This window comes from Ranitomeya imitator, chromosome 2 (genome assembly GCF_032444005.1).
Source record: "Ranitomeya imitator isolate aRanImi1 chromosome 2, aRanImi1.pri, whole genome shotgun sequence".
NCBI classification, from domain to species: Eukaryota; Metazoa; Chordata; class Amphibia; order Anura; family Dendrobatidae; genus Ranitomeya; species Ranitomeya imitator.
The window spans coordinates 842815315-842840149 of record NC_091283.1 but is presented as its reverse complement, the minus strand read 5'-3'; the positions used below and the strand labels follow the sequence as shown (position 1 = coordinate 842840149).

The following is a 24835-nucleotide window of genomic DNA, read 5'->3' as shown; positions in this document are numbered from 1 at the left end:
GAAAATCCTCCAAAAATACAGCAAAAAGACAGAGATCCTCACCTGCCCAGGCCTCCAAACAAACGCACTAACAGGATGCAGTGGACCCATGTAGTTAAGATGGTGGTAACAGGTGCAAGAATACAATGAGGCAACCGCTATTCACACTATGGCAATGCGCAGCATCCAGGTTAACAAGGTTGCATTGCAATAGTGTGAACAGCGCCACATACAAGTCTTTGTTGTGCATCAATATACCAAGCAGCCGCCCCCTCCATGAACTGGTAGGCTGTGAGCGGTTGCCTCATCGGTATTCTTGCACCTGTGTTACCGCCATCTTAACTACATGGGTCCACTACTTTTTTTAGTGCATTTGTTTGAAGGCCTGGGCAGGTAAGGATCTCTGCCTTTTTGCTTTACAGGGGAAATCTGCAGAAAAAAATAAATGTACGGTATTTGAAGCTTGAGAAGCCCTCCCCACACAAAGGTCTTTTATGACCTTATGGGGGACATGATGTGTGAAATAAATTAAATAAAAAAAATTAAAAAAACAAAAAAAAAACAGCTTCTGGTCCACATCTCTGCTAGAAAGTTCACCCTTGTTTGGAATAAAAACAAAAACGTGCATCTACTATATAGGTATAGTTGTTAGGGACAGAAGAATAACATTTAAAATCTATTTTAGTGTTGCCGTGTACTCACACATAAAATACATAAAAATAAAATGGAAAAAAAATAAACAGAAATGCCTGGTCAGGAATGGTGAAAAAATGGCCCCGTCTTGAATTGGATCATTAGCACCAACATGGAAAAATCATGAATGCATTTTTTTAAATTAGCCGACACTAGCATACATGATGCAGCTCATGTCTTAGGGTATGTGCACACGTATCTGTGAGGGCTGCGGATTTTTCCGCAGCGGATTTGATAAATCCGCAGTGTTTTTTCCTGCGGATTTATTGCGGTTTCTATTGTGGATTCCGCTGCGGGTTTACACCTGCAGTTTTCTATTGGAGCAGGTGTAAAACCGCAGCGAAATCCGCACAAAGAATTGACATGCTGCGGATTGTAACCCGCTGCGTTTCCGCACGTTTGTTTCCGCAGCATGTGCACTGCGGATTTCGTTTCCCATAGGTTTACATTATACTGTAAACGCATGGGAAACTGCTGCGGACCCGCAGCAAAATCCGCAGCGTGTGCACATAGCCTTACTGTGCTTAGAGAGATTCTGTCACCAGGTTTATCCTTCCCCAATCTGAAGGCAGAATAAAACAGGGCCAGAATCCAGTGGAGAATAACTTACTGGGCTTCTCCCTGTAGTTTTGACAAGTCCCGCCAGTTCTCTGAATGATGAGCTGGGTCCTGCTCTGCCCTCCACCATTGACAGCGACACTGTAAAGCTAGGAAGCTGCCAATCAATAGTGTGGAGCGGAGCCCATCACAGGGAGGACTATCAGGGGACAATAGCAAAGCTGCAGCAGAAAAAGAAAAACAACAACGATTCATCAAAAGTACAGGACGTGTCGGCGCTCGAAATGGAATCTCTGACCAAACATTATTCTGCTCCGCCACAGCAACAGATTCTCTTAAAGGTCACCATGAAATTTCTTGCATTTGTGATACAGGAGTTAAAACGTTGATGTGTTTGATCATTTGCAGTAATTTCACAGAGCTATAGGGCAGCGAGGAGCAGGGCTTGTAATCTGCAGCACGTACAGACTAAAGCGGAGCAGTCCGTCTGTCCTGGCCTTATTATATTATGGATCTTTTTCAGCACAGGATGTAAGTGGGGATCAGGGTAGGGATGTGAATGCTGTACAGCGACAGCCCCCGCCACCATTATGGCAGCCAGGCTCGATATCACTACCTCACACCTCTGCTGCTCCTCCCCAGTTATGTGTGACTCTAGTCTTTGGCACTGTTTGGCCACTACTGGTTCTGATGACAGATTTACAATGTGTGACCTATAGAAAAAAAAATCATTCCAGTAGTCACCTGGATGGACATTGGTCCCGTATTTGTTTAGAAATGATGCCAGCCTTGAAGCAGTCCTCCACGAAACGCTCCAGAACAGAGTATGCATGAGGTACATCCAAATTAATATCTGGAATTTCATAGTAAATTCTATCGTAGCCCTAGAAAAACAGAGAAGGGAAGTAATACTCATTAATTCTCATGCAGCCCTATCAGTCTCCAGCCAGCAGAGGGCAGTCTTACCCTTTTCATTTGGTCCAAGGTGATCACAGCCGACTTCCACAGGGATTCTAACAAGCTGAGCATCATCCTGTAGGTGTTGTCGCTGCTGGCCTCCAGGACCATCAGTATGGCCTGCACACAGGGAATATGAATGAGCACATTCCTGGATGGCCGCACAGTGGACTGGCGGGCAGAGGAGAAAAGAAGGGGCTTACTTCATATACGAGTTCATGGTGGAAATGAGGAACTTCCAGCTCCTGGAGGCAACGTTCAGCTTCGGATACGTCTCCAGATAACACGTACTCTTTCAGCAGCATATCGATCTGATGGGAAGAACAATGAATGCACTGCTACATACAAAGCAATTGTTAACGGTGTTTACAAAAAAAAGCATGTGCTAAAGTAATAAATTAACCATTGCTGGCCTGCTCAGAGCTTCTCCACTCTGGTACTCTCCAATGGTTGTAGAGCGACAATATCATATCCAGTGATCACTGCTTCCAATCACAGCCTCAACTGCGATGCAATCATCAGTGCTATGGCCAGTGATTGGCTGCAGCGGTCATGGGAGGTCATCGACCAGGGAGGTGACCACCAGAGAAGAGACACCATGGGGCAAGTACCAGAGAAAAGACAGCGACATAAAAAAGGGAGTAATGGTTAATAATTTATATAGATTTCCAGCTGCACTCTCTCACCACAGTCTCTTATGACTGCTCGGTTAGATTGCGTAGTATACAGGATTGTCAGTGACTAGGACTGCACTGCTCGGCTCATTTACCTCTTTCACCAATTTTTTAACTGGCTGCTGACCGCCTCCTGCTCCCCACACACTGTCAATTCTCTTTCCAACTCTTGTCATACTGAGGAGAACCGCTGCTCGATTCAAGGCTTCTCTGTAACAGGAGAACAACGGACAGCAAGGGAGAAAGTCACAAGCTGCAAATAAATACCCCAGAAAACTTTCTTGCAGCCCAGAGCCAACATTTGAAGGGCTGGGCACGGGAGGTGTCCTCCAGTGCGGTACAGCACTTGATGGAGAGGGTGACAGACCGACGACCGGTAGCGCAGTGTCTGGAGGATGGTTCCTTGGGAGTATTGGGGAAATTATACCCAACTATGTTTTTGATATATAAATTATGGACCAGACTGCGACAGATTCGGGGGGTTACGGGGCTGACTAAATTTACACCGATATGGTTTAATAATAATTTGGTTGAGTTTGCGGCCCTTGGAGTGCTGACGGAGTGGAGGGCCAAAGGAATCCACTTGGTGGCTCAGATAGTTCAACAACGAGGATTAAAGTCCTTTTCGCAGCTGCAAGGGGAGTTTGGACTGAGACCGACTGGGGAGTATCAATATGCTCAGATGAAACATGCTTTTAAAGCTCAAAACAGGGGCGGTGGTGTTGAGATCCAAGAGGACATAGTTCTGGAATACGTGTGTGGGGAAGGGTCCACAAGGGGAGTCATTACCACCCTTTATAAAGGACCTTCTACATGCATATTTGTTAGACTTCCCTTTAAAAGCGAGAGCGAAATGGGAAAGAGATTTAGGCCCAATGGAGGATGAAACCTGGGAGTCGGTGTTGGAGTCGGTTCCACGAGTGTCGCTGAGCGAGCCGTATAGACTATCGCAGCTGTACATCTTGCACAGAGTCTATAAATCACCGGAAGTGTTGTGCAGAGCGGGGTTGCGTGCTGACTCTGAATGCCCGAGATGTAAGACTGGGAATGCAGGAATATACCACATGATGTGGACATGTCCAAGACTGGTTGCTTTCTGGTTGGTGGTAATGAGCCGTGTGGAAGGGGCGTATAAATGCAGAGTGCCGAGAGATAATAATAATAATAATAATAATAATAATAATAATTTTATTTATATAGCGCCAACATATTCCGCAGCGCTTTACAAATTATAGAGGGGACTTGTACAGACAATAGACATTACAGCATAACAGAAATACAGTTCAAAACAGATACCAGGAGGAATGAGGGCCCTGCTCGCAAGCTTACAAACTATGGGGAAAAGGGGAGACACGAGAGGTGGATGGTAACAATTGCTTTAGTTATTCGGACCAGCTATAGTGTAAGGCTCAGGTGTTCATGTAAAGCTGCATGAACCAGTTACCTGCCTAAGTATGTAGCAGTACAGACACAGAGGGCTAATACTGCATAAAGTGTATGAGAACATGATGCGAGGAACTTTTTTTTTTTATTTTTTTTTTATTATAAATAGGCCACACAGGGATCGTTAGGTTAATGCATTGAGGCGGTAGGCCAGTCTGAACAAATGAGTTTTTAGGGCACGCTTAAAACTGTGGGGATTGGGGATTAATCGTATTAACCTAGGTAGTGCATTCCAAAGAATCGGCGCAGCACGTGTAAAGTCTTGGAGACGGGAGTGGGAGGTTCTGATTATTGAGGATGCTAACCTGAGGTCATTAGCGGAGCGGAGGGCACGGGTAGGGTGGTAGACTGATACCAGGGAGGAGATGTAGGGTGGTGCTGAGCCATGGAGTGCTTTGTGGATGAGGGTAGTAGTTTTGTGCTGGATTCTGGAGTGGATGGGTAGCCAGTGTAATGACTGGCACAAGGTAGAGGCATCGGTGTAACGGTTGGTGAGGAATATGATCCTGGCTGCAGCATTCAGGACAGATTGGAGCGGGGAGAGTTTTGCAAGAGGGAGACCGATTAGTAGAGAGTTACAATAGATCCGATAGTGTGTATACTAGGATATGTAGAGGAAATTAGAGTGGATAACATCTGGAAGATAGCAATAGCTAGGCTATTATACATGGCAAGGAAGGTAATAGCAAGGAACTGGATCAAGGAGGAACCGCCTACAAGGGGTGAATTCCTGAATTATGTTAAACATGGTCTCAATCTGGAAAAGGGGGTCTATAAAAGACGTGGGAAAATAGAAACGTTTGACAAAATGTGGTCTCCGTGGCTCGAGCTGGGATGAGTAGTTATGGGAAATGGGAGAGTGAGAGCCTCTGAAAGGAAGAGAGTGCTAGAGGAACAAGCGAACATAAGTGAGTCAAATGGCTCAAGGAACCATCAATACTGGTAACAAAAGTATAACTGGGAAGGAGCTGTCAGGGGAGGGGGAGGTTTGGGTATGGTTGGGATTGTTGGGGGTTTGGAAAATGTTAAAATTTTTGTAAAATACTGGACAGTGCATAAATTGTATTGTGCATGTTTGCTTTCAATAAAAAAACTATTTAAACAAAAAAAAAATACCCCAGAAAACAATCACATCTACAGCAGAATAGTGAGTGCAGCTCTGGAGTATAATACCGGATAAGTAATGTAATGTATGTACACAGTGACTGCACCAGCAGAATAGTGAGTGCAGCTCTGGAATATAAGGCCGGGATCACACATACGCGAGATACGGCCGAGTCTCGCAGGTGAAAACCCTCCTATGGCGCCGGCACTTGGGAGCGGAGCGTCCGGCTCCATGTATTGCTGTGCGGCTGCACGCTCCGCTCCGGAGTGCCGGAGCCAGAGCTGGGTTTTCACCTGCGAGACTCGGCCGTATCTCGCGTATGTGTGATCCCGGCCTAATACAGGATGTAACTCAGGATCAGTAATGTAATGTATGTACACAGTGACTGCACCAGCAGAATAGTGAGTGCAGCTCTGGAGTATAATACAGGATGTAACTCAGGATTGGTAATGTAATGTATGTACACAGTGACTGCACCAGCCGAATAGTGAGTGCAGCTCTGGAGTATAATACAGGATGTAACTCAGGATCAGTAATGTAATGTATGTACACAGTGACCGCACCAGCAGAATAGTGAGTGCAGCTCTGGAGTATAATACAGGATGTAACTCAGGATCAGTAATGTAATGTATGTACACAGTGACTGCACCAGCAGAATAGTGAGTGCAGCTCTGGAGTATAATACAGGATGTAACTCAGGATCAGTAATGTAATGTATGTACACAGTGACCGCACCAGCCGAATAGTGAGTGCAGCTCTGGAGTATAATACAGGATGTAACTCAGGATCAGTAATGTAATGTATGTACACAGTGACTGCACCAGCAGAATAGTGAGTGCAGCTCTGGAGTATAATACAGGATGTAACTCAGGATCAGTAATGTAATGTATGTACACAGTGACTGCACCAGCAGAATAGTGAGTGCAGCTCTGGAGTATAATACAGGATGTAACTCAGGATCAGTAATGTATGTACACAGTGACTGCACCAGCAGAATAGTGAGTGCAGCAGTAGTGGATTTATACAGAGACTCAATTCTGTAAATGAATTAAACACATTTACAATCTTTCACATGTAACAAGTAATGGCGTGCCTTTTGTGACACCCATCTGACATTTAAATGGCATAGCTCAACTATGTAAAACATTGTGTGAATTCACTGTACCGTTCCCAGCCTGGAGGATATTACACGTGTAACATACCGCGCATGGTCGCAGTCCACCGTGCCTTTATAAGCATCTATGTAAGTCTTGTTCAGGATCCCATCTCCCACGGCTCTAGCGATAAACTGACCGACCAGCTGCAGAGATGAAAGTGAAGAGAGTAAAATATTGATCCCTTATACAATGTGATCTTACAATGCTGATCTCTCTGCTAAATCTTCTCACAAAACAGAACTGTGCTGTAACGGCAGGTCTTCATCCCCACAGGGATCTGCTCATCTGAGGAAGCCACAGCAGCTTACAGTGGCTTGCAAAAGTATTCACCCCCTTGACTTTTTACCTATTTTGTTACATTACAACCTGTGTTTAATATTTTTGTAATCCGATTTGTGTGTGATGCATCAGCGCTAAATAGTTTATAGTTAGTGAAGTGAGAAAAATGTAGGCATAAATGAAATTTATGGGATCAAATAGTTAAAAATTGTCATGTGCATATGTATTCACCCCTTTTATGATGAAGCCTTAATTTCTAATGCAAGCAATTCCCTTCATAAGTCCCATGCTTAGTGACGGGCGTCCCCTGTGTGCATCTAAGTGTCACACGTCTTACAATATATACACTTTACCCTCTCTGTAAGGCCACAGAGGCTGTAACACCATTTTCCCCATAGTTTGTAAGCTTGCGAGCAGGGCCCTCACTCCTCCTGGTATCTGTTTTGAACTGTATTTCTGTTATGCTGTAATGTCTATTGTCTGTACAAGTCCCCTCTATAATTTGTAAAGCGCTGCGGAATATGTTGGCGCTATATAAATAAAAATTATTATTATTATTATTATAATAAGAGGTGCCACTAACCAAACACCATGAAGACCAAGGAGATCTCCAAACAACACCATGAAGACCAAGGAGATGTCCAAACAACACCATGAAGACCAAGGAGATCTCCAAACACCACCATGAAGATCAAGGAGATCTCCAAACAACACCATGAAGACCAAGGAGATCTCCAAACAAGTTAGGGGCAAAGTTGTTGAGAAGTTCCAGTCAGGGTTGGGTTATAAAAAATGTCTGATGATCCTCCAAGCACCATCAAATCCATCATCATCAAATAAAAAGAACGTGGTACTACAAGAAACCTTCCAAGAGAGGACGCCCATCAAAACTCTCAGCCTGGGCAAGGAGGGCACTAATCAGAGGGGCAGCACATAGACTACTGAAGGAGCTGCAGAGGTCCGAAGCTGAGACTGGAGTATCTGTCCATACGTCCACAATATATCGTACATTCCATAGAGGGGGGGGTCTTTATGGAAGAGTGGGCAGAAAAAAAAAAGAGTCCGAACTGATACACAAAAATTGTAAGGTTTGTTTTAAGCTTGCCCAAAGGAAATGTGGATGACGCCCCAAATGTATGGAGGAAGGTGCTGTTGTCAGATGAGACCAAAACTGAACTACATGGCCACCAAGGTAAAAAGCATGTCTGGCGCCAAACCAACACAGCTCATCACCCCCAAAACACTATCCCTACAATGAAACATGGTGGTGACATCATCATGCTGTCGGGAGGTTTTTCGTCAGCAGAGACAGGGAATATTGTCCGAGTCGAGGGGAAGATGGATGGTGCGAAATACAGGGATATTCTTGAGAAAGACTTGCTTCAGTCTGAGTGATTTGAGACTGGAACGGAGGTTCATTTTCCAACAAGAAAATGACCCAAAGCATACTGCTAAAGCAACACACGAGTGGTTTAATGGGAAACATGTAAATTAGGCTGGTTTCACATTTGCGGTTGTGCCCGCAGCGTTTGACGAATACATCCACATGCATCTTGATTTCCTATCTTTAACATTGTAGACGCAGGTGCATTTGCCCGCGTTTGCCTACGCATGCGTTTTTTGCGGTGTGCGGCTGGGCGCGGCTGACGCATCATGATAGAATTTTTGAGGCGGCAAATTTCAGTCAAATATGCGCGTGCGTGCGTTAAAAACCGCATTACTGTCTTTGGGTAAGCATGCGTACGCATGTCTTTACATACGCGTGCGTTCGATGCGCTTGCGTACTTTGGACTGCGCATGTCCAGGAACTGATTGAGACACGCCCTCCTGGAAAACGCATGCAAACGTTGTGTTTTTTTAACCGTCATGCGTAATGTGATGCGGATAAAAAACGGAGCGTTAGAATGCGTTTTGCAATGCGTTTGCGGACGAGACGCTGTGGACAAACTGCAAATGTGAACCTAGCCTTAGTGATGAGCGAACGTGCTCGGATAATGTGTTATCTGAGCATGCTCGGGTGTTATCGGAGTATCTTGGGTGTGATTGGATCATATGTTCAAGTCCCTGCGGCTGCAACAAACAAACAGGCAATCCTCGAATGTGTTGCTGCTGTCTAACAGCCGCGAATCATGAAGCTGCAGGGACTCGAACATATTATCCGAGCACGCCCAAGATACTCGGATAGCACACTCGCTCATCACTAGTGTAAATGTTTTGAGTGGCCTAGTTAAAGTCCAAACCTTAATCCAATGGAAAATCTGTGGTCAGACGTGAAGATTGCTGTTCACCAGAGGAAACCATCGTGTTTATGCACACTGAAATCTCCAGTAATTTTGTCCTATTTATTGTTTGCTTCACAATAATAATAAAATCAAATGTTCACAGTTGTAGACATATTCTTTACATGAATTCATAGAAACTCTATAAAACGCAGTGAAATTTCAGGTTGTGATGCCACGGGGGTGATTACTTTCCCAAGCCACTATAATTACAGGGGATGACTGTGAGGGAGGGCACGGCTGTAGGGAAGTAAACAAAATCGGTGGGGACCACAAACATCCGATGCAGGGACATAAAGGAGCTGGCTTAGGTACAGAATGAAGCAGTCTGCCAGCTCCTTCCACACACTGCTACGGGTCAAGAGAAACACAAGAAACATGTATCTGTGCCAAGAACACGGCTGACAGAGAAGCTGCTGAGCCCCGGAATGTAGCAGATAAGGGACGGTAAAGGGACCTAGTCTAAGGGCATTATATTAGTAAGTGAAATAAATTACCATTGAAACCATACTTTGTATACCCCGTGATAATTTCCCCACAAAATGATGCTTTGCTCCCACAGTTTTCCAACCTGACCATGTGGACTTATGCCTTTCCTACACGGTGCAACCCTTTGGTTGGAGAAAAGTCGGAGAATTCGACTGAAATGTCACTCTTGCTTCATTGCTAATAATTATAGACTTTTGCTCACCAAGTGTGAGTATATTTATAAGGAGTGGTATCCTACTGGTGCAACCAATAAACAAGTAAAAGAGAAAAATGTTCCAGCTTCTTGATAAAATGTAAAACTTTAATCCATCATATAAAATAGTAGAAGACACACTCCTGGGACAATGCCATGTCACAAGTGAAGAAAGCTACGCGTTTCACGCGTTTCCGGCTCACAGCCAGTACAGGAGGAGTGCAGAGCACAGCGCTGGAGGACAGACAGCGTTAGGTAAGTATCTAGTGTTTGTTTTTTTTTACTTTTAGCATGGTAACCAGGGTAAACATCGGGTTACTAAGCGCGGCCCTGCGCTTAGTTACCCAATGTTTACCCTGGTTACCAGTGAAGACATCGCTGGATCGGTGTCACACACGCCGATCCAGCGATGTCTCCAGGGAGTCCAGCGACGAAATAAAGTTCTGGACTTTCTTCAGCGACCAACGATCTCCCAGCAGGGGCCTGATCGTTGGTCGCTGTCACACATAACGATTTCATTAACGATATCGTTGCTACGTCACAAATAGCAACGATATCGTTAACAATATCGTTATGTGTGAAGGTACGTTAATGTCAGATTCTTTAAACAAACAATTATTTGTCAGTGGTTTGACAACTTGCCAAGCGTAAAGTGACTTTTATCCATCTTGCATCTTGTGGAACAATGCACAGAATGGATCCCTTTATCCTCTCCAGAAAGACATGCAATGTATACACAGACCTGGGGTGCTCTAGGTGTGTCCAGGACAAGTTCAGGCATCTCTCCCAACAATTTGTCAAAAGAGACTTCCACATCTCGAGTGCTGAGCACGGTCCCGCACAGATCATGCAGCAGCTTTGAGGTCAGCTCCCGGTGGCTGGCTTTCCCTTCCAGTGCAATAGATACAGCTAACATCGGAAGTCCGCACTTCATCTCTCCCAGATTTAAATCCTTCAACATTTCCTGCGAGCAAAAAGTGATCGAGATTATAAAAAAACAAATAATTTATAAAACAAACTAAAATGGTGGACCGTAGATAGACACAATGAAATTAAATACCCAATAATGTACCCAAGACTGTGACACCTCACATACATAAAGCTTGGGAATTATGTTAACTCCAGAGGCTGCAAAATCCTAAACACTCTGCAAGCGCTGAGGCTGGAAAATTGCTTAAATGACAATACCATAAAAAGGAATCACTAGAAGTAAAAGGTATGTGCCCCATCCATAGATAGCAGTCTCAACCTAGTGGACGGGAAGTTAAGTCATCCCACCGAAATTCCTCTCTGAGCAGAGCAGAGGTCAGGCATGCTCACCTCCACTCCTATCTTTTCCCATGAGACAGACATAGATGACAAAGTACACGTCTTCCTCTAGCCATCCCATAAAGAGTTAATGCCAGGTACATGCACATGCCCGAGCTCCGCTCCATTCAAACAGGGCTCTTCGGAACATCGTACTTGGGATCCGTGGGGGTCCAAGCAGTGATTGAAAAGTGTTCCCATAAATAAGAATTTGAAAACATGGCATAAACGCTCTCATTGTTTATCTGGGACTGTAATATTCATGACCCGTGTATAGAATAGGCAATCAATATCAAATCCCTGGGGTCCAACTCCCCGCACCTCCACCAATCAGCTGACTGTACTATTTCAGGTGGTCAGTGAAGCTCCGCACCACTAAAGAGCAGCACCAGGTATAGCTACAATCTGTGACCAGTGCACTATAAGTAATAGGGGTGCGGAAGTTGGACCACCACCAATCAAACACCGATATGGCCATCAATAAATTGTTCTGGTAAACTCTATAAAAGTGGGGCAAAGAAATAAATGCAAAATATAGTCTGACGTAAAACATCCAGGAGCCCGATAATCCTCCATGTTGCTGGGAAAAACCACTATTCCTAAAGAAATGCAATAATCATGAGTAATAAACCTGGCAATCTAATAACAGGGCACTTTATAGATACCAGCAGTCAGGAGGAGAAGAGAAATCCACCTGTGACCGTGTAGACTTTGGCTTTGTAATCACATCAGGCAGAATTGTTAAATATATGCGATTTTCCGCTGAATTTTCAGATCACTTTAACAACCTTGTGCGCCATCACCCAGAATGTGAACATAACAGTGAGCAGAACAGCGACCAGTGTGGAGCAAGGTCCCACCCCAGCAGGAATTGTTTCCTTGCTGATAAGACGCCTTTCCTTCCCTCTCTTTCATGTAACACAACATTTTCTATGTGAGCTTTCTTCAGGGATTGCCAGGTAAAGGCTGCAACCCGTGATAAAATGACGCAAGAACCACAAATGTGCTGCTCTCACCAAGGTGCCGGACAACTAAGTGTCCATTATTATTAATTAGAACAGGGAAGGGGCTGAATACAAAGATTCAGTCTGTGCCGACAACTCACACACAAGTATATCCCCATTCTCCTACCTCTAGGACTGGAATCAGCCTCCTTCACATATCCAGCTATTGTGAAACTACAACTCCCAACATACCCACCATAAACACCAAACACAACCCACAGACTAGTGCGGCTTGTAATCTCACGATAGCCGAGCACTTGGTGGTAAGCTAAATAAATAGGAATCGTCCATTGTTTATTCCTGGAATTACGGTCCTTATATTGTGGCTGTGAGACGCCATTGTAAAAGCAATATCACCTCCTAAGGCTGGTTTCACATTTGCGTTCTTTGCCGCAGCGTTTGTACCGCATATAAACGCATGCATTGTGTTTTTCTATATTTAACCTTAAAAACGCATGCATTTTTTTTTGTTCGCGTTTTGCCGCGTTTGACGACGCATGCGTCTTTTTGTCGCTTGCGGCTTGGCGCGGAAATGCAACATGTAGTAATTTCTAGAGGCGACTATTTGCCGCCAGGAAACGCATGCGTTCGATTTACGCAAACCGTGCGCAATCGAACGCATTGCTGTCTATGTAAACGCATGCGTTTTTAAGCACATGCGTTTGGTTGCGTTTTTGAACGCATGCGTTTCAATAGAGAAAAACAATTCTAGACACTGAAAAGCCACCCCCACCATCAAGGTGATAAAGGGATCCAATCCCTAGCCCTAACCCTAATGGGAAAATGGAAATAAATACATTTTTTAAATTTTTCCCTAACTAAGGAGTTGATGAAGGGGGGTTTGATTTACTTTTATAGCGGGTTTTTTAGCGGATTTTTATGATTGGCAGCTGTCACACACTGAAAGACGCTTTTTATTCCCAAAAATATTTTTTGCGTTACCACATTTTGAGAGCTACAATTTTTCCATATTTTGGTTCACAGAGTCATGTGAGGTCTTGTTTTTTGCGGGACGAGTTGACATTTTGATTGGTAACACTTTCGGGCACGTGACATTTTTGATTGCTTTTTATTCCGATTTTTGTGAAGCAGAATGAACAAAAACCAGCTATTCATGAATTTCTTTTGGGGGGCCATTTATACCGTTCTGCGTTTCGTCATAATACACGCCCTTTGTAGTCCCATTGGCGATGTCTGGATCTTGATTTTTCTCTTGTGAAATTTCTCATCATGCGTACCAAAAGCGCAAACACAGGAAAAAACGCATGTAAACGCGTATGCGGCGTTTTTTTTAACCGCATGCGACAACGCATGCGTCTAAAAAACGCAGCGTTTGTAAGCGTTTACATGCGTTTTTTTCACCACTTGCGGATGCGTTTTAAATGCTGCGGATTTAAACGCAAATGTGAAACCAGCCTCCGTATTGAAACAACACAATACTGAGATACAGGTGTAAACCGCTCCTGCCATCCGCAGCAACAGGTGTCAGCCATCTCCTAGTATCAGCTGCGTAGAGCAGTCATCAGCTAAAAAGCATTGTCTACTCAGGTCTACAAGTGGCCACTACGGAAGATGACCGCGCAATGCTATGAATTGCAGACACATTTGAAGAGTATTTTAAAAAAAAAAAAAAAAATCAGACAACTTTCCCAGAAACACAACCATGGCATGGCCAAACATGATTGTCACAAAACATGATGATTAATTTCTGTGGCAATAATCAGATGCGAGATACTTACTGCAACTTCATTGGTGTCCCCGTGCTGGAAATACTCCTGCACAATTGGCGTGACTGACTTTTCAAAGGACTTTTCATCCAGAGGAAGGACCGTCGTCTCGTAGACAACGCTCTCCTATAAAAATTCACAGAAGGAGAAAAAATGCACTATCAGCAAACTGCGCCTGTGAAAACAAAACAGGAATCTGCCTTTTCTCTGTGACTGCTGAACTATTAAACATGGAATAACATGAAAGGACAACAGACCCTTCAGTGGGATCTGCAACGTATGCAGCGATGATGTAGAACAGCCTTCCACGCCGTGATCAGAAGACCTCGGCCCAGGACAACATGCTGTCCGTGTGATGGCAGCTTTCATGTAATGCAGAACACGTCCATCTCTCCAAATCAGCGCTCCCGATAGCCAGCCCCTCGTGGCTATGTTACTGCTCCTCTGTAGTGTCTGCGTGGTGCAGCAGAGCGCATGCTCGGACCCTCAGTAATACCGGACCACCGGTGAGGAGGAATGAGGGATCTGGGAACTAATATTGGTGCTAAGGACTTGTAGCTGTCCTAGCAGCAGTGCCCACAGCATTGCAATCAGAGTCTACAGACTATAACTGGATGTAGTGACCTACTTGATCCTCGTCATAATTGGGGTCCTTGATGTCAACTACTTCTTCATGGTAAATTTGGCAAGGCGTTCCCCACACTCCTTTACCACCAGCTCCGCCTTAAAAAGAAAAAAAAAAAAAAAGAGGAAAGTGAGACCAGTGCTGAGATTTAAATGACGACTGCATTCTCCAGCTCCAAAGCGGAATATATCTACATGTAAATGCTCCATTAACTACATGCACAAACAGGGAGGATCCCTTATAATGTGGGGAATACAATATATTCATTTTTTGTAACATTTTGCACTTACATTCCCAGTAAAGTCTGTAAAAAGTAACGTGTGCTATAGTCGCACAAATGAGACGCTGTATTTGTCTCAACTGGGTTTTCTGGTTTCATGTAAATGACCATAAAAATGATCTTTTCTACAACTTTCTCTCAGACTTTGTATTTCATTTCTGCACCATTGTCAAGATATCTGTTTGCAGTCAGTGAAGGAGAACACTAGTGTCCATTAATAGGAAAATCCTGTACATATTAGTCTTGCAGTCTGGGGAGTGGATGCCATTGTATCCAGTGTATCTAGTGTAGACAACGCTCTGTGAGCTCAAGCTCCTGCACTGACAGAGCCGACGTGCTCATCTCACAGAGCATTGTGTAGACTGGACACGGCTGTGTCAGCGGAGAATAGGACTAGCTATGTACAGGATTGCTGCCTCCGAATAGAAAAAAAAGAGAGTGATCTCATTCACTGACAGCAAACTTATATCTTGACAATGGTGAGGAAATGAACAAAAAATTAGAAAGTTGTAAAACTTAGTTTATGCACTGACTTAGGCTACTTTCACACTAGCGTCGGTACGGGCCTGTCGCAGAGCGTCGGGCCGACGTACCGACGCATACTGTGATATAAAATCACAAAGGGGGCAGCGGATGCAGTTCTACAATGCATCCGCTGCCCCATTGTAAGGTCCGGGGATGAGGGGGTGGAGTTCTGGCCGCGCATGCGCGGTCAGAAAAAGCGGAACCGACGGACCAAAAAACGTTGCATGGAACGTTTTTTTGTCCCGACGGACTGAAAAAACACGACGCATCCGTCGCACGACGGATGCGACGTGTGGCAATGCGTTGCTAATGAAAGCCTATGCAGAAAAACACATCCTGCGTGTAACTTTGCAGGATGTGTTTTTTCAGCAAAGCGACGCATTGCGACGTGCGTCGCACGACGCTAGTCTGAAAGTAGCCTTAGGAGGGAACTGTCAGCTGATTCATTCTTCCCGAATCACAGGCTCTGCAGGTTACTGCAGACATGTACGGGTCACAAAACACTTTGGGAAGATGGCCAGAGACCATGTGACGAGGGTAACTAGTCCAAGAGACTGACGGGTCGTTCCGTACATGTGTACAGGGAAAGGCCTGTCACTCAATGGAAAGGCCGCTGTCTCCAAGTATCTTCTCTCTGAAACATTGCAGAATTTTAGAGTAAATCACACGGGCTTCAATAACTGAGTCGGCCTCTGATCCTGTGATTCGGGCAGCGCGAATCAGCCGACAGGCTCCCTAAGCTTTATATATGTAAAGCTAGAAATCTCCCTTTATCATTGTGTGATTAAATACTTTCCTCAGCCCCTCAATCCATTATTGCAGTCACTTTTTTTGTCTAGTTTTTACACTTTTTTTTCATTTACGCCTTTATTTTTATTATTATTTTTTTAAGTCTCTTACTTTAATTTTACTTTTTCTTCTGCGTTTCTACACAAACATACTCTAGTACACCCCGAGGGTATTTTTAGGTTTGTCCTGTACAATATTCTATTGGAACATGGTACCTTTTGCACTAAAAAGTCACAAACAAAAAGTTCAAAGGATTGTGCAACAGGACAGGTGATAACTAGTTCATCGCTGGGGGTCCAAAGTGGAAACCTACATTGATTGACAGGATAGGGAGCATTTACCCTTGTTACAAAATAGAGTGATAGGTTGAAGGGCCGACCGCCGGAAAAAGACAAGCACAGCGCTATGCAGTTCCATAGGGAATGAAAGGAGCAATGGTCAGACATTGGCATTTTATACCAAAATAAAGGTTACCAGTAAGGCTACTTTCACACTAGCGTCGGAATCTCCCCGTCGCAATGCGTCGGGCAGAGATTCCGACGCTAGCGTTTGACGCACTGCACAACGGGTGCAGCGGATGCATTTCTCCGGCGCATCCGCTGCCCCATTGTGAGGTGCGGGGAGGTGGGGGCGGAGTTCCGGCCGCGCATGCGCAGTCGGAAAAAGCGGTCGTCAGGAGCAAAAAACGTTACATTTAACGTTTTTCTGCTCCCGGCGGTCTGCCACAACATGGCGCAACCGTCGCACGACGGTTGCGACGTGTGGCAAAGCGTCGCTAATGTTAATCTATGGGGCAAAAACGCATCCTGCAAACAACTTTGCAGGATGCGTTTTTGCCATAAACGACGCATTGCGACGTCTGGCAAAAAACGCCAGTGTGAAAGTAGCCTTAATTATTAGCTTAAAGGGGTAAATTCTGACAACCGGTTTCCTTTAAGAGGAACATCTCATGGATCTCATTACAGTTAGATAAACGGATTAAAAGATGTTGATATGATAAGGTTTCAATTTTCGGATAACGATTTACCTAACAGTAAGCCCAGACCTCACTGCTGAACAGACCTTTTTTTGGAAGTCCACGCCCTTTCCCAGTTCTGGATTTTCTATCCATAAGCTTTGTCTTTGGACTAGTAGGCGGCAATCCTCGCCCGCTTTCACCATTGTCACTGACGGAGTCTCCTCTTCCAGAGTCCCGGGAGGAATTCTTGCGCAGTCTTCTCTTGGCTTTGGCATTAACTCTGGCCTCAATTATTGTAGATACTGGCCCATTTCCATTTAGTTCATTCTTAATTTGCTCTGTTCCACTCTGTTCTACATCCCCATAAAACAGAGAGTCATTATCTGTGAGATACAAAGAGATAAAAAATGAGATATAATGTAACTGAGCGAATGAACTTCTGCATGTAAGACCAGATGCAAGGATGACAAAGTGCCAGCATCACCATTTATCATACGGACACTGGATACATATAATGTCACCACGTACGGATAAATTAGAGAAGTCTCGCAATTCTACGGGTTTATTCTAGTAAAAATTAGCATCCTAAAGGCAAAATCTCAACCACACACTAAGGGCTGGAAACATTAGTGTGACAGCAAGCAGCGCTTACTAGTTCGAAGTGAAAAGTTATATAATTTTCCAGTAAATCTATTCTGCAGGTATTTCCAGGTCTTTGCTTGCAGTAAATTTTTATTTATTTGCCTTCAGGATAACAATCCGCACAAGTCATGTGGTGGACTCACCGCTAATGGCTCATTGCTGTCACAGTCCACATATCAGAGCTGGGTTTTATAACGAGACCCTCACATGATCAGGATGGATTCAGATATGAATGAGGGTTCATAGCAAAGGATGACATGCCCAGATTTGTAGAAAACTGTGATTAAAGAGTTTCCGGCAACGCAAAATCTTTTACCAATGACTAGCAATGCTATAAATACAATAAATCTAATAATATTCATCTTATCAATCCTTTACCGTCAGCAGCTTGCCAGTGACTGGCTGCAGTGCCACAAATCAAGACATCGATAGAGCTGCGTAACCAGGAACGTGGATGCAACAGACGGGTGGGAGGATTGGTACGACCAATATTACAACTTTTGTTATTTTATACACCTGCTTACAGTTTGAAGAAACAAAAATAATGCTTTATTTCCAAAGCTGTAGTGGAAAATTGCCTAAAGAATAATTTCTGAGTTGTACTTTTATAACTTTCGGAATACTTTTCACAGCAAAAGAAGTTTTGATCACCTGGGATCCAAGGGTTGAATCCCTCAGTGATTGCCTAAACAAAAGTAGCAGAAGTGCTCAGCCGAGCGCTGATCTACCCAGAAGTCAATTAACAGTATATAAATCCATCTTGGCTCTACACCATCGCTCTCAACACCCAGATGTCCACCAAAACAGCAACTACAATCGTGGCTAAACGTTTGGAGATTGACACAATTCTTGGTTTAACAAAGTTTGCGGCTTCAAATTTTTAGTAGCAGTTGCATTCACAATAGCTTGTCGTGAAGAATGAACAGATATGAATTGCAAAAAAATGCAGTCACTCCATGTCATGAAAAATACCTTAAATCACAAACTCTCAATTTCCAAAAAATTTATTATAAGAACAGATTGGTTGCTTTTAAAGTGGGCTGGTGCTTAAAGTCATCATCTACTTCTGTTATCTAGGGTTCCCTGCAAGGAAAACCCTGCAGTCATCATTCCTTTGCATCAAAAGGGCTTTACAGGCAAGGACATTGTTGCTTGTAATATTACCCCTTAAACAACCATTTATTAGATCATCAAGAACTTCTAAGAGAGGCGTTATTTTCTCTGAAGAAGTCCCCTTCAGGCTGTTTGGGACATATGGAAGAATGATTGTCCGCGCTGCCATGAGTCCTGTGTATGCAAACACTAAATCCCCTCAGATCACTCGTGTGGGGGCTTACTCACAATTTTGCCTGAGAATAAATAATACGATCTAAACCGCCTCCAAGAGCAACTTCTCCCATCATCCAGGAGCAATGTGGTGATGGACAATGTGTTTTCAGCACAACGGGAACCAAGTCACACGTTATAACCAAGTTGGTCGGTGAACAAAACATTGACATTTTGGGTCCACAGGCAGGAAACTCCCCAGATCTTAGTCCGATTGAAAACTTGAAGTCAATTCCCAAAAATTGACAAACAAGACCAAGAAATTGTGATAAAACTCTGAGCTCTAATGAGACCAGAAGGGGCAGCCATCAGGAGAGTTTAGCAAAAAAGACTGAAGCAGTGAATGTGTGTCAGTCTCAAAACTTTTGTGTTTGTGTGGGTTTCCTCTAGGTACTCCGGTTTCCTCCCACATTCCAAAGACATACTGGGAATTTAGATTGTGAGCCCCAACAGGGACAGCGATGATAATGTGTGCAAACTGTAAAGCGCTGCGGAATATGTTAGCGCTATATAAAAATAAAGATTATTATTATAAAAAAATAAAGATTATTACACTGTAAAGTTTACATGTGCCAGCTATGGCCTAAAGCATCCCCTATTACACCCCACCCCACCACTGATTGTCAGCTGTGGTGGAAGAGGTATTCCCATAAAACTCATTAGATAAGACACAAATGTTTCACAAGTCTCAGATTCCCAGCAGATTGCTGGATATGAGCAATACCTCATATATGGGAGATCAGGAGACACCCTAATCTAAACATGGAGGGACTTCCACAACCAAGCACCCAGAGGCCTTGCTAAACCGTCCCTCTCAATGTGTCTAACACAAGTACAAGGAAATGCACATTTTATGGGGTCGGCAGCATTGTAAAATACTTTGCTTTGTTACCCTATGGCCAAATCCATGAAGCACCCCTCCCAAAGCCATTTGTGTGGTGGTAATCAGTTGCTACAGCATCCTGCGAGGTCGCCTCTAATATATTCAACATGTCCTTCGTGCCATGTGGGGAGGGGGACGGGACTTTAAATTTAACAAGAGCCAGAATCTACTGCATATGTACCTCAAATTGTTTCCTATGCAGTGGACCTGGGCTCGCACGGCCACCGCTCCATTCCTACGGGACATTTCAGAGCTCTGCCCTCAGGATCAGCGCACTTCCCTGCAGTCGGACCCCCATCTATCAAAGTCATCATCCATTCTGTGGATAAGTATTAACTTTTAAAGTGGTGAATAACCCTTTAAAAGGGTATGTTCACACGTTCAGGATTTCCATCCTTTTTTTTTCAGGACTATTTTTTTAAAAAACTGCAGCTCTTGGCAGAAAACGCAGGTCCTTTTTTTGGTCCTTTTTTGATGCGTTTTTTGATCCTTTTTTTTTATGCAGTTTTCTAACCCTAACCCTAACCCTAACCATACCCCTATTCTAACCTTAGTGAAAAAAAAAAAAAAAAATTCTTAATTTTTTTATTGTCCCTACCAATGGGGGTGACAAAGTGGGGGGGGGTGTCATTTACTATTTTTTTATTTTGATCACTGAGATATAACCTATCTCAGTGATCAAAATGCACTTTGGAGCGAATCTGCCGGCCGGCAGATTCGGCGGACGCACTGCGCATGCGCCCGCCATTTTGCAAGATGGCGGCGCCCAGGGAGAAGACGGCCGGACGGACACCGGGACGCCGGGTAAGTATAAGGGGGGGAGATTAGGGCACGGGGGGGGGGGGGAGGGGGGCATCAGAGCACTGGGGGGGGGCATCGGAGCACTGGGGGGGGGCATCGGAGCACGGAGGGGGGCATCGGAGCACGGGGGGCGGGATCGGAGCACGGGGGGGCAGCCACACTCCGCCCACGCACTTCCGCCCGCTCCCCCGCACTTCCTGCTGCAGCGGTTCTGCACATCAAATCGCAGTAAAACCCGCAGATATATTTTTGATCTGCGGGTTTTACTGCGGTTTTGACCTCACAATGGAGGTCTATGGGTGCAGAACCGCTGCGGTTCAGGAAAAAGAAGTGACATGCTCCTTCTTTTTTGCCGCAGCTATTCTGCGCGGCTTTTTAAACGAAATTCCGGATCATGTGCACAGCAGTGACTGTTTTCCATAGGGTTACATTGTTATGTACCCTGCATGGAAAACAGCTGCGGAACCGCAGCGGTTCCACAGTAAAAAACGCACTGTGTGAACATGGCCTAATAAAAATTTGGTATCCTCATAATCATAGTGACCCACAGAAAAAAAATATTTATGTTGCACAGTGAATGCTATGAACGTGAAATCTGAACAATAAGGAAATTGTACACTCGGAGCCTCATGATGTCACGTGAGGACTGGTTCCGTGCGTCACGGGCCTAGTAAACTGAAGGAGCGCTCGGATTGCCAGCTGCAGAACTGAAGAAGTGAATGGTTACCACAGAGGGATGAGGCAGTAGGAATCTTTTTGCACAACTTTTGTTCTGAGTGTTTGCAAATTTACGTCAGTGGTGGAATATTTATACACCAATACGTCTTTATTCCTAATATTGTTGTGTTGTCCATAATCTACACTCGGCAATAAGTTTATCACAGGAGAACACAATTACAGATACGGGACGGCTCACAATCAGCCGTGTGGACAAGCTGCCAGGTTTCCCAGCGTACAATCCAAGGAACATAGATTAGAGGAATCATAAAGTTACACAATGTTACATGTAAAGAACAAACTGCTGGAGTTGTGCAATCAGACTTGTCAGTTGTTAACCGCACATCAGAGGAGAAGAAGAACTGCCCAGGTATGAAGATAAGGAACTGCAGAGCCAGCAAGAACTGGAAATCAGCCACAGAAAGAGCGGTGACCAACCAAAGTGAATAATCAAAGCAACTACACCCCTGCATGCACAAACACAGCGCCGACATGTCCACCGTGCACACCCTTACCCGTACAAACACACACATACACTCAGTGTGCACAGACAGATACACACCGTACTCCTGAACACACACATTCAGCATGCATAGACACAGGTACATACCGTACCCCTGAACACACTCAGCGTGCAGACACAGATACACACCGTACCGCTGAACACACACACACACACATACTCAGTGTGCACAGACACAGGTACACACCGTACCCCTGAACACACACACACTCAGTGTGCAAAGACACAGATACACACCGTACCCCTGAACACACACATACACTCAGTGTGCACAGACACAGATACATACCGTACCCCTGAACACACACATACACTCAGTGTGCACAGACACAGATACATACCGTACCCCTGAACACACACATACACTCAGCGTGCAGACACAGATACACACCGTACCCCTGAACACACACATACACTCAGTGTGCACAGACACAGATACATACCGTACCCCTGAACACACACATACACTCAGTGTGCACAGACACAGATACATACCGTACCCCTGAACACACACATACACTCAGCGTGCAGACACAGATACACACCGTACCCCTGAACACACACATACACTCAGTGTGCACAGACACAGATACATACCGTACCCCTGAACACACACATACACTCAGCGTGCAGACACAGATACACACCGTACCCCTGAACACACACATACACTCAGTGTGCACAGACACAGATACATACCGTACCCCTGAACACACACATACACTCAGCGTGCAGACACAGATACACACCGTACCCCTGAACACACACATACACTCAGTGTGCACAGACACAGATACATACCGTACCCCTGAACACACACATACACTCAGTGTGCACAGACACAGATACATACCGTACCCCTGAACACACACATACACTCAGTGTGCACAGACACAGATACACACCGTACTCCTGAACACACACTTAGCGTGCATAGACACAGGTACACACCGTACCGCTGAACATTGAGGACAAAACAAGAAAAGAAAGAAGTGTGTATTTATTGGTCAAGATCACCCACAATAATAAATTAAATATCATCTTTATTATGCAACACAATTTGAACAACAAATTTTGCGTTCCAGTGCGGTCGCCGGACACGTTAAAACGCCACATGTGGTCGCATCTGCATACAACGCATGTCCCTGCGTACCCAATCCTAAAGATAGGTACGCAGGACACATGCGGCGTAGGCAGAGCTTAAGGGAGGAAGAAGGGAGGAAGTACGCAGTCATCCACAGCTCAGCCGAACGCTAATGTGAAACCAGCCTTAATAAGACTAATATGCAGATCAATTATCTGAATTGCGCCATTAAAAATTGTTTCCTGGCATAATGAAACCAAGAATAACCTGAAACCTACAGATGTTCTTGAGAGCAAATAATTTTGTGCAAAAATAAGTAAAATATACACTCCACATGCAGATTGAACATGAGATAAAGGCAAAATGGGAGCAAAAAAAGGTTTCAGGTAATTGCAATAAAATGTTAAGGTTAATACTACAACATGTCAGCAGCATGATGGTAGGGAGGAGGGCCCCACGCGTATCGCCACCTTAAGCGTTGCTTCCTCAGGGGAAGGAGGAAAAAAAGCGATTGTCATCCCCCCCCCCCCCCCCCAACGCTGAAGGCTTCCTGTGTAAAACATAAAAAAAGTCAGCAATCCTTACGCCCTGCTGCTCTGATGTGGTTAAGGCTGCAGTGAAGAAGTGAAATTGATATCACATGACTGCTGCAGCCAATCACTGGACTTAATGCTGATGCCAAAGTAAATAGCAACATACTGAGCTCAGTGATTGGATGCAGCGGTCACATGACACCGGTATGACTTCTCCAATGCAGCTATACCAACAAATACCAGAGCCAGCAGCAAAGAGCTGGTGCTGGATGGCAGGGGGAGTACTGCTGTTCTCATGTACAGGAAGCCTTGGGAGAAGATTAAAGAAATAATAAGACAATTTCTATTAAAAAAAGGGTAGCAGTTCGCTTTTCTAGTCCAGGAGAATCCAGTTATCAGTTTACATCCAATTATCACAATTAATGGTCATTACATTCAGTATAAGTCTGTTACACAACTAACATGGCATGATGTTACGCGTTTCAATGTATTTCCAATTTTCTGATCTCAGGAGTCATAGTTACAAGCAGTGCTGCGTATAAATCCAATTTATGGTCCTATAATCAGGAAACATATAGGCAGTCCCAACCCCGTTTTTGCTTTCACCAACATTGGGACTCGGGGGACCGTATTCAGGCACATGATATGTTACATCCTGTGCAATAAACCTAATACATACAACCTGACCTTTATTACTTTACCTGGACTTAATGAGCCAACAAAGTCATCTAACGATAAATTAAGCTTTCTGGGATATTTCTGCTGGGAAACACTTACCTACTAGATTAGCATTTATTTCACTTTGGTGCTCTACTTCCATCGTTACTTCCACAAGGATCAATCGCCCTGGACAAAAAAAAATAAAAGTATGAATGATTGGGGTAAAGTAACAATACAAAACATAGATGTGAAAGGATGCCAGTTGTCAATATATGTAAACATAAATCAGTGACAGGCTTTGGTAATATACAGCGATTTATTCCAGCCCACTCCGTCAGATCGTATCACTGTCGTCATAGTGATATTATTAGGTTCTGTAGAAGGACGTAGATCTGGGGATTTATTATGATGGAATATAGGCTGAACTGGATGGACAAATGTCTTTTTTCGGCCTTACTAACTATGTTACTATGTTACCATCTGATCTGTATCTAAGCTGTACATCATCTGGCCTGGAAGCCGTCATAAGAGGAGATCTCCAGTAACAGTTTGTCAAATGTCTTCTTATGTTGTTTGAATTATAGAAGGTTTAAAAATTTTGAAGTCATTTTTCATTTTTGCAAGGAAATTTCCAAAACTATTTT

General features: G+C 44.3%; 1 protein-coding gene across 2 annotated transcripts in view; it reads right to left on the bottom strand.

Annotated features, from left to right (window-relative positions):
• Positions 1 to 24835, bottom strand: part of PDCD4 (programmed cell death 4) — a 44512-nt gene that overhangs the window by 6345 nt on the left and 13332 nt on the right. For both annotated transcript variants that reach the window (XM_069754280.1, XM_069754281.1), the window contains 10 exons: positions 24309 to 24377; positions 17127 to 17405; positions 14474 to 14568; positions 13858 to 13971; positions 10549 to 10770; positions 6612 to 6709; positions 2957 to 3071; positions 2391 to 2498; positions 2197 to 2307; positions 1975 to 2114 (listed from right to left, as the gene is read on the bottom strand). In XM_069754280.1, coding sequence (XP_069610381.1) covers positions 1975 to 2114; positions 2197 to 2307; positions 2391 to 2498; positions 2957 to 3071; positions 6612 to 6709; positions 10549 to 10770; positions 13858 to 13971; positions 14474 to 14568; positions 17127 to 17405; positions 24309 to 24377 — 1351 coding nt within the window. The remainder of the gene's footprint in view (positions 1 to 1974; positions 2115 to 2196; positions 2308 to 2390; positions 2499 to 2956; positions 3072 to 6611; positions 6710 to 10548; positions 10771 to 13857; positions 13972 to 14473; positions 14569 to 17126; positions 17406 to 24308; positions 24378 to 24835) is intronic.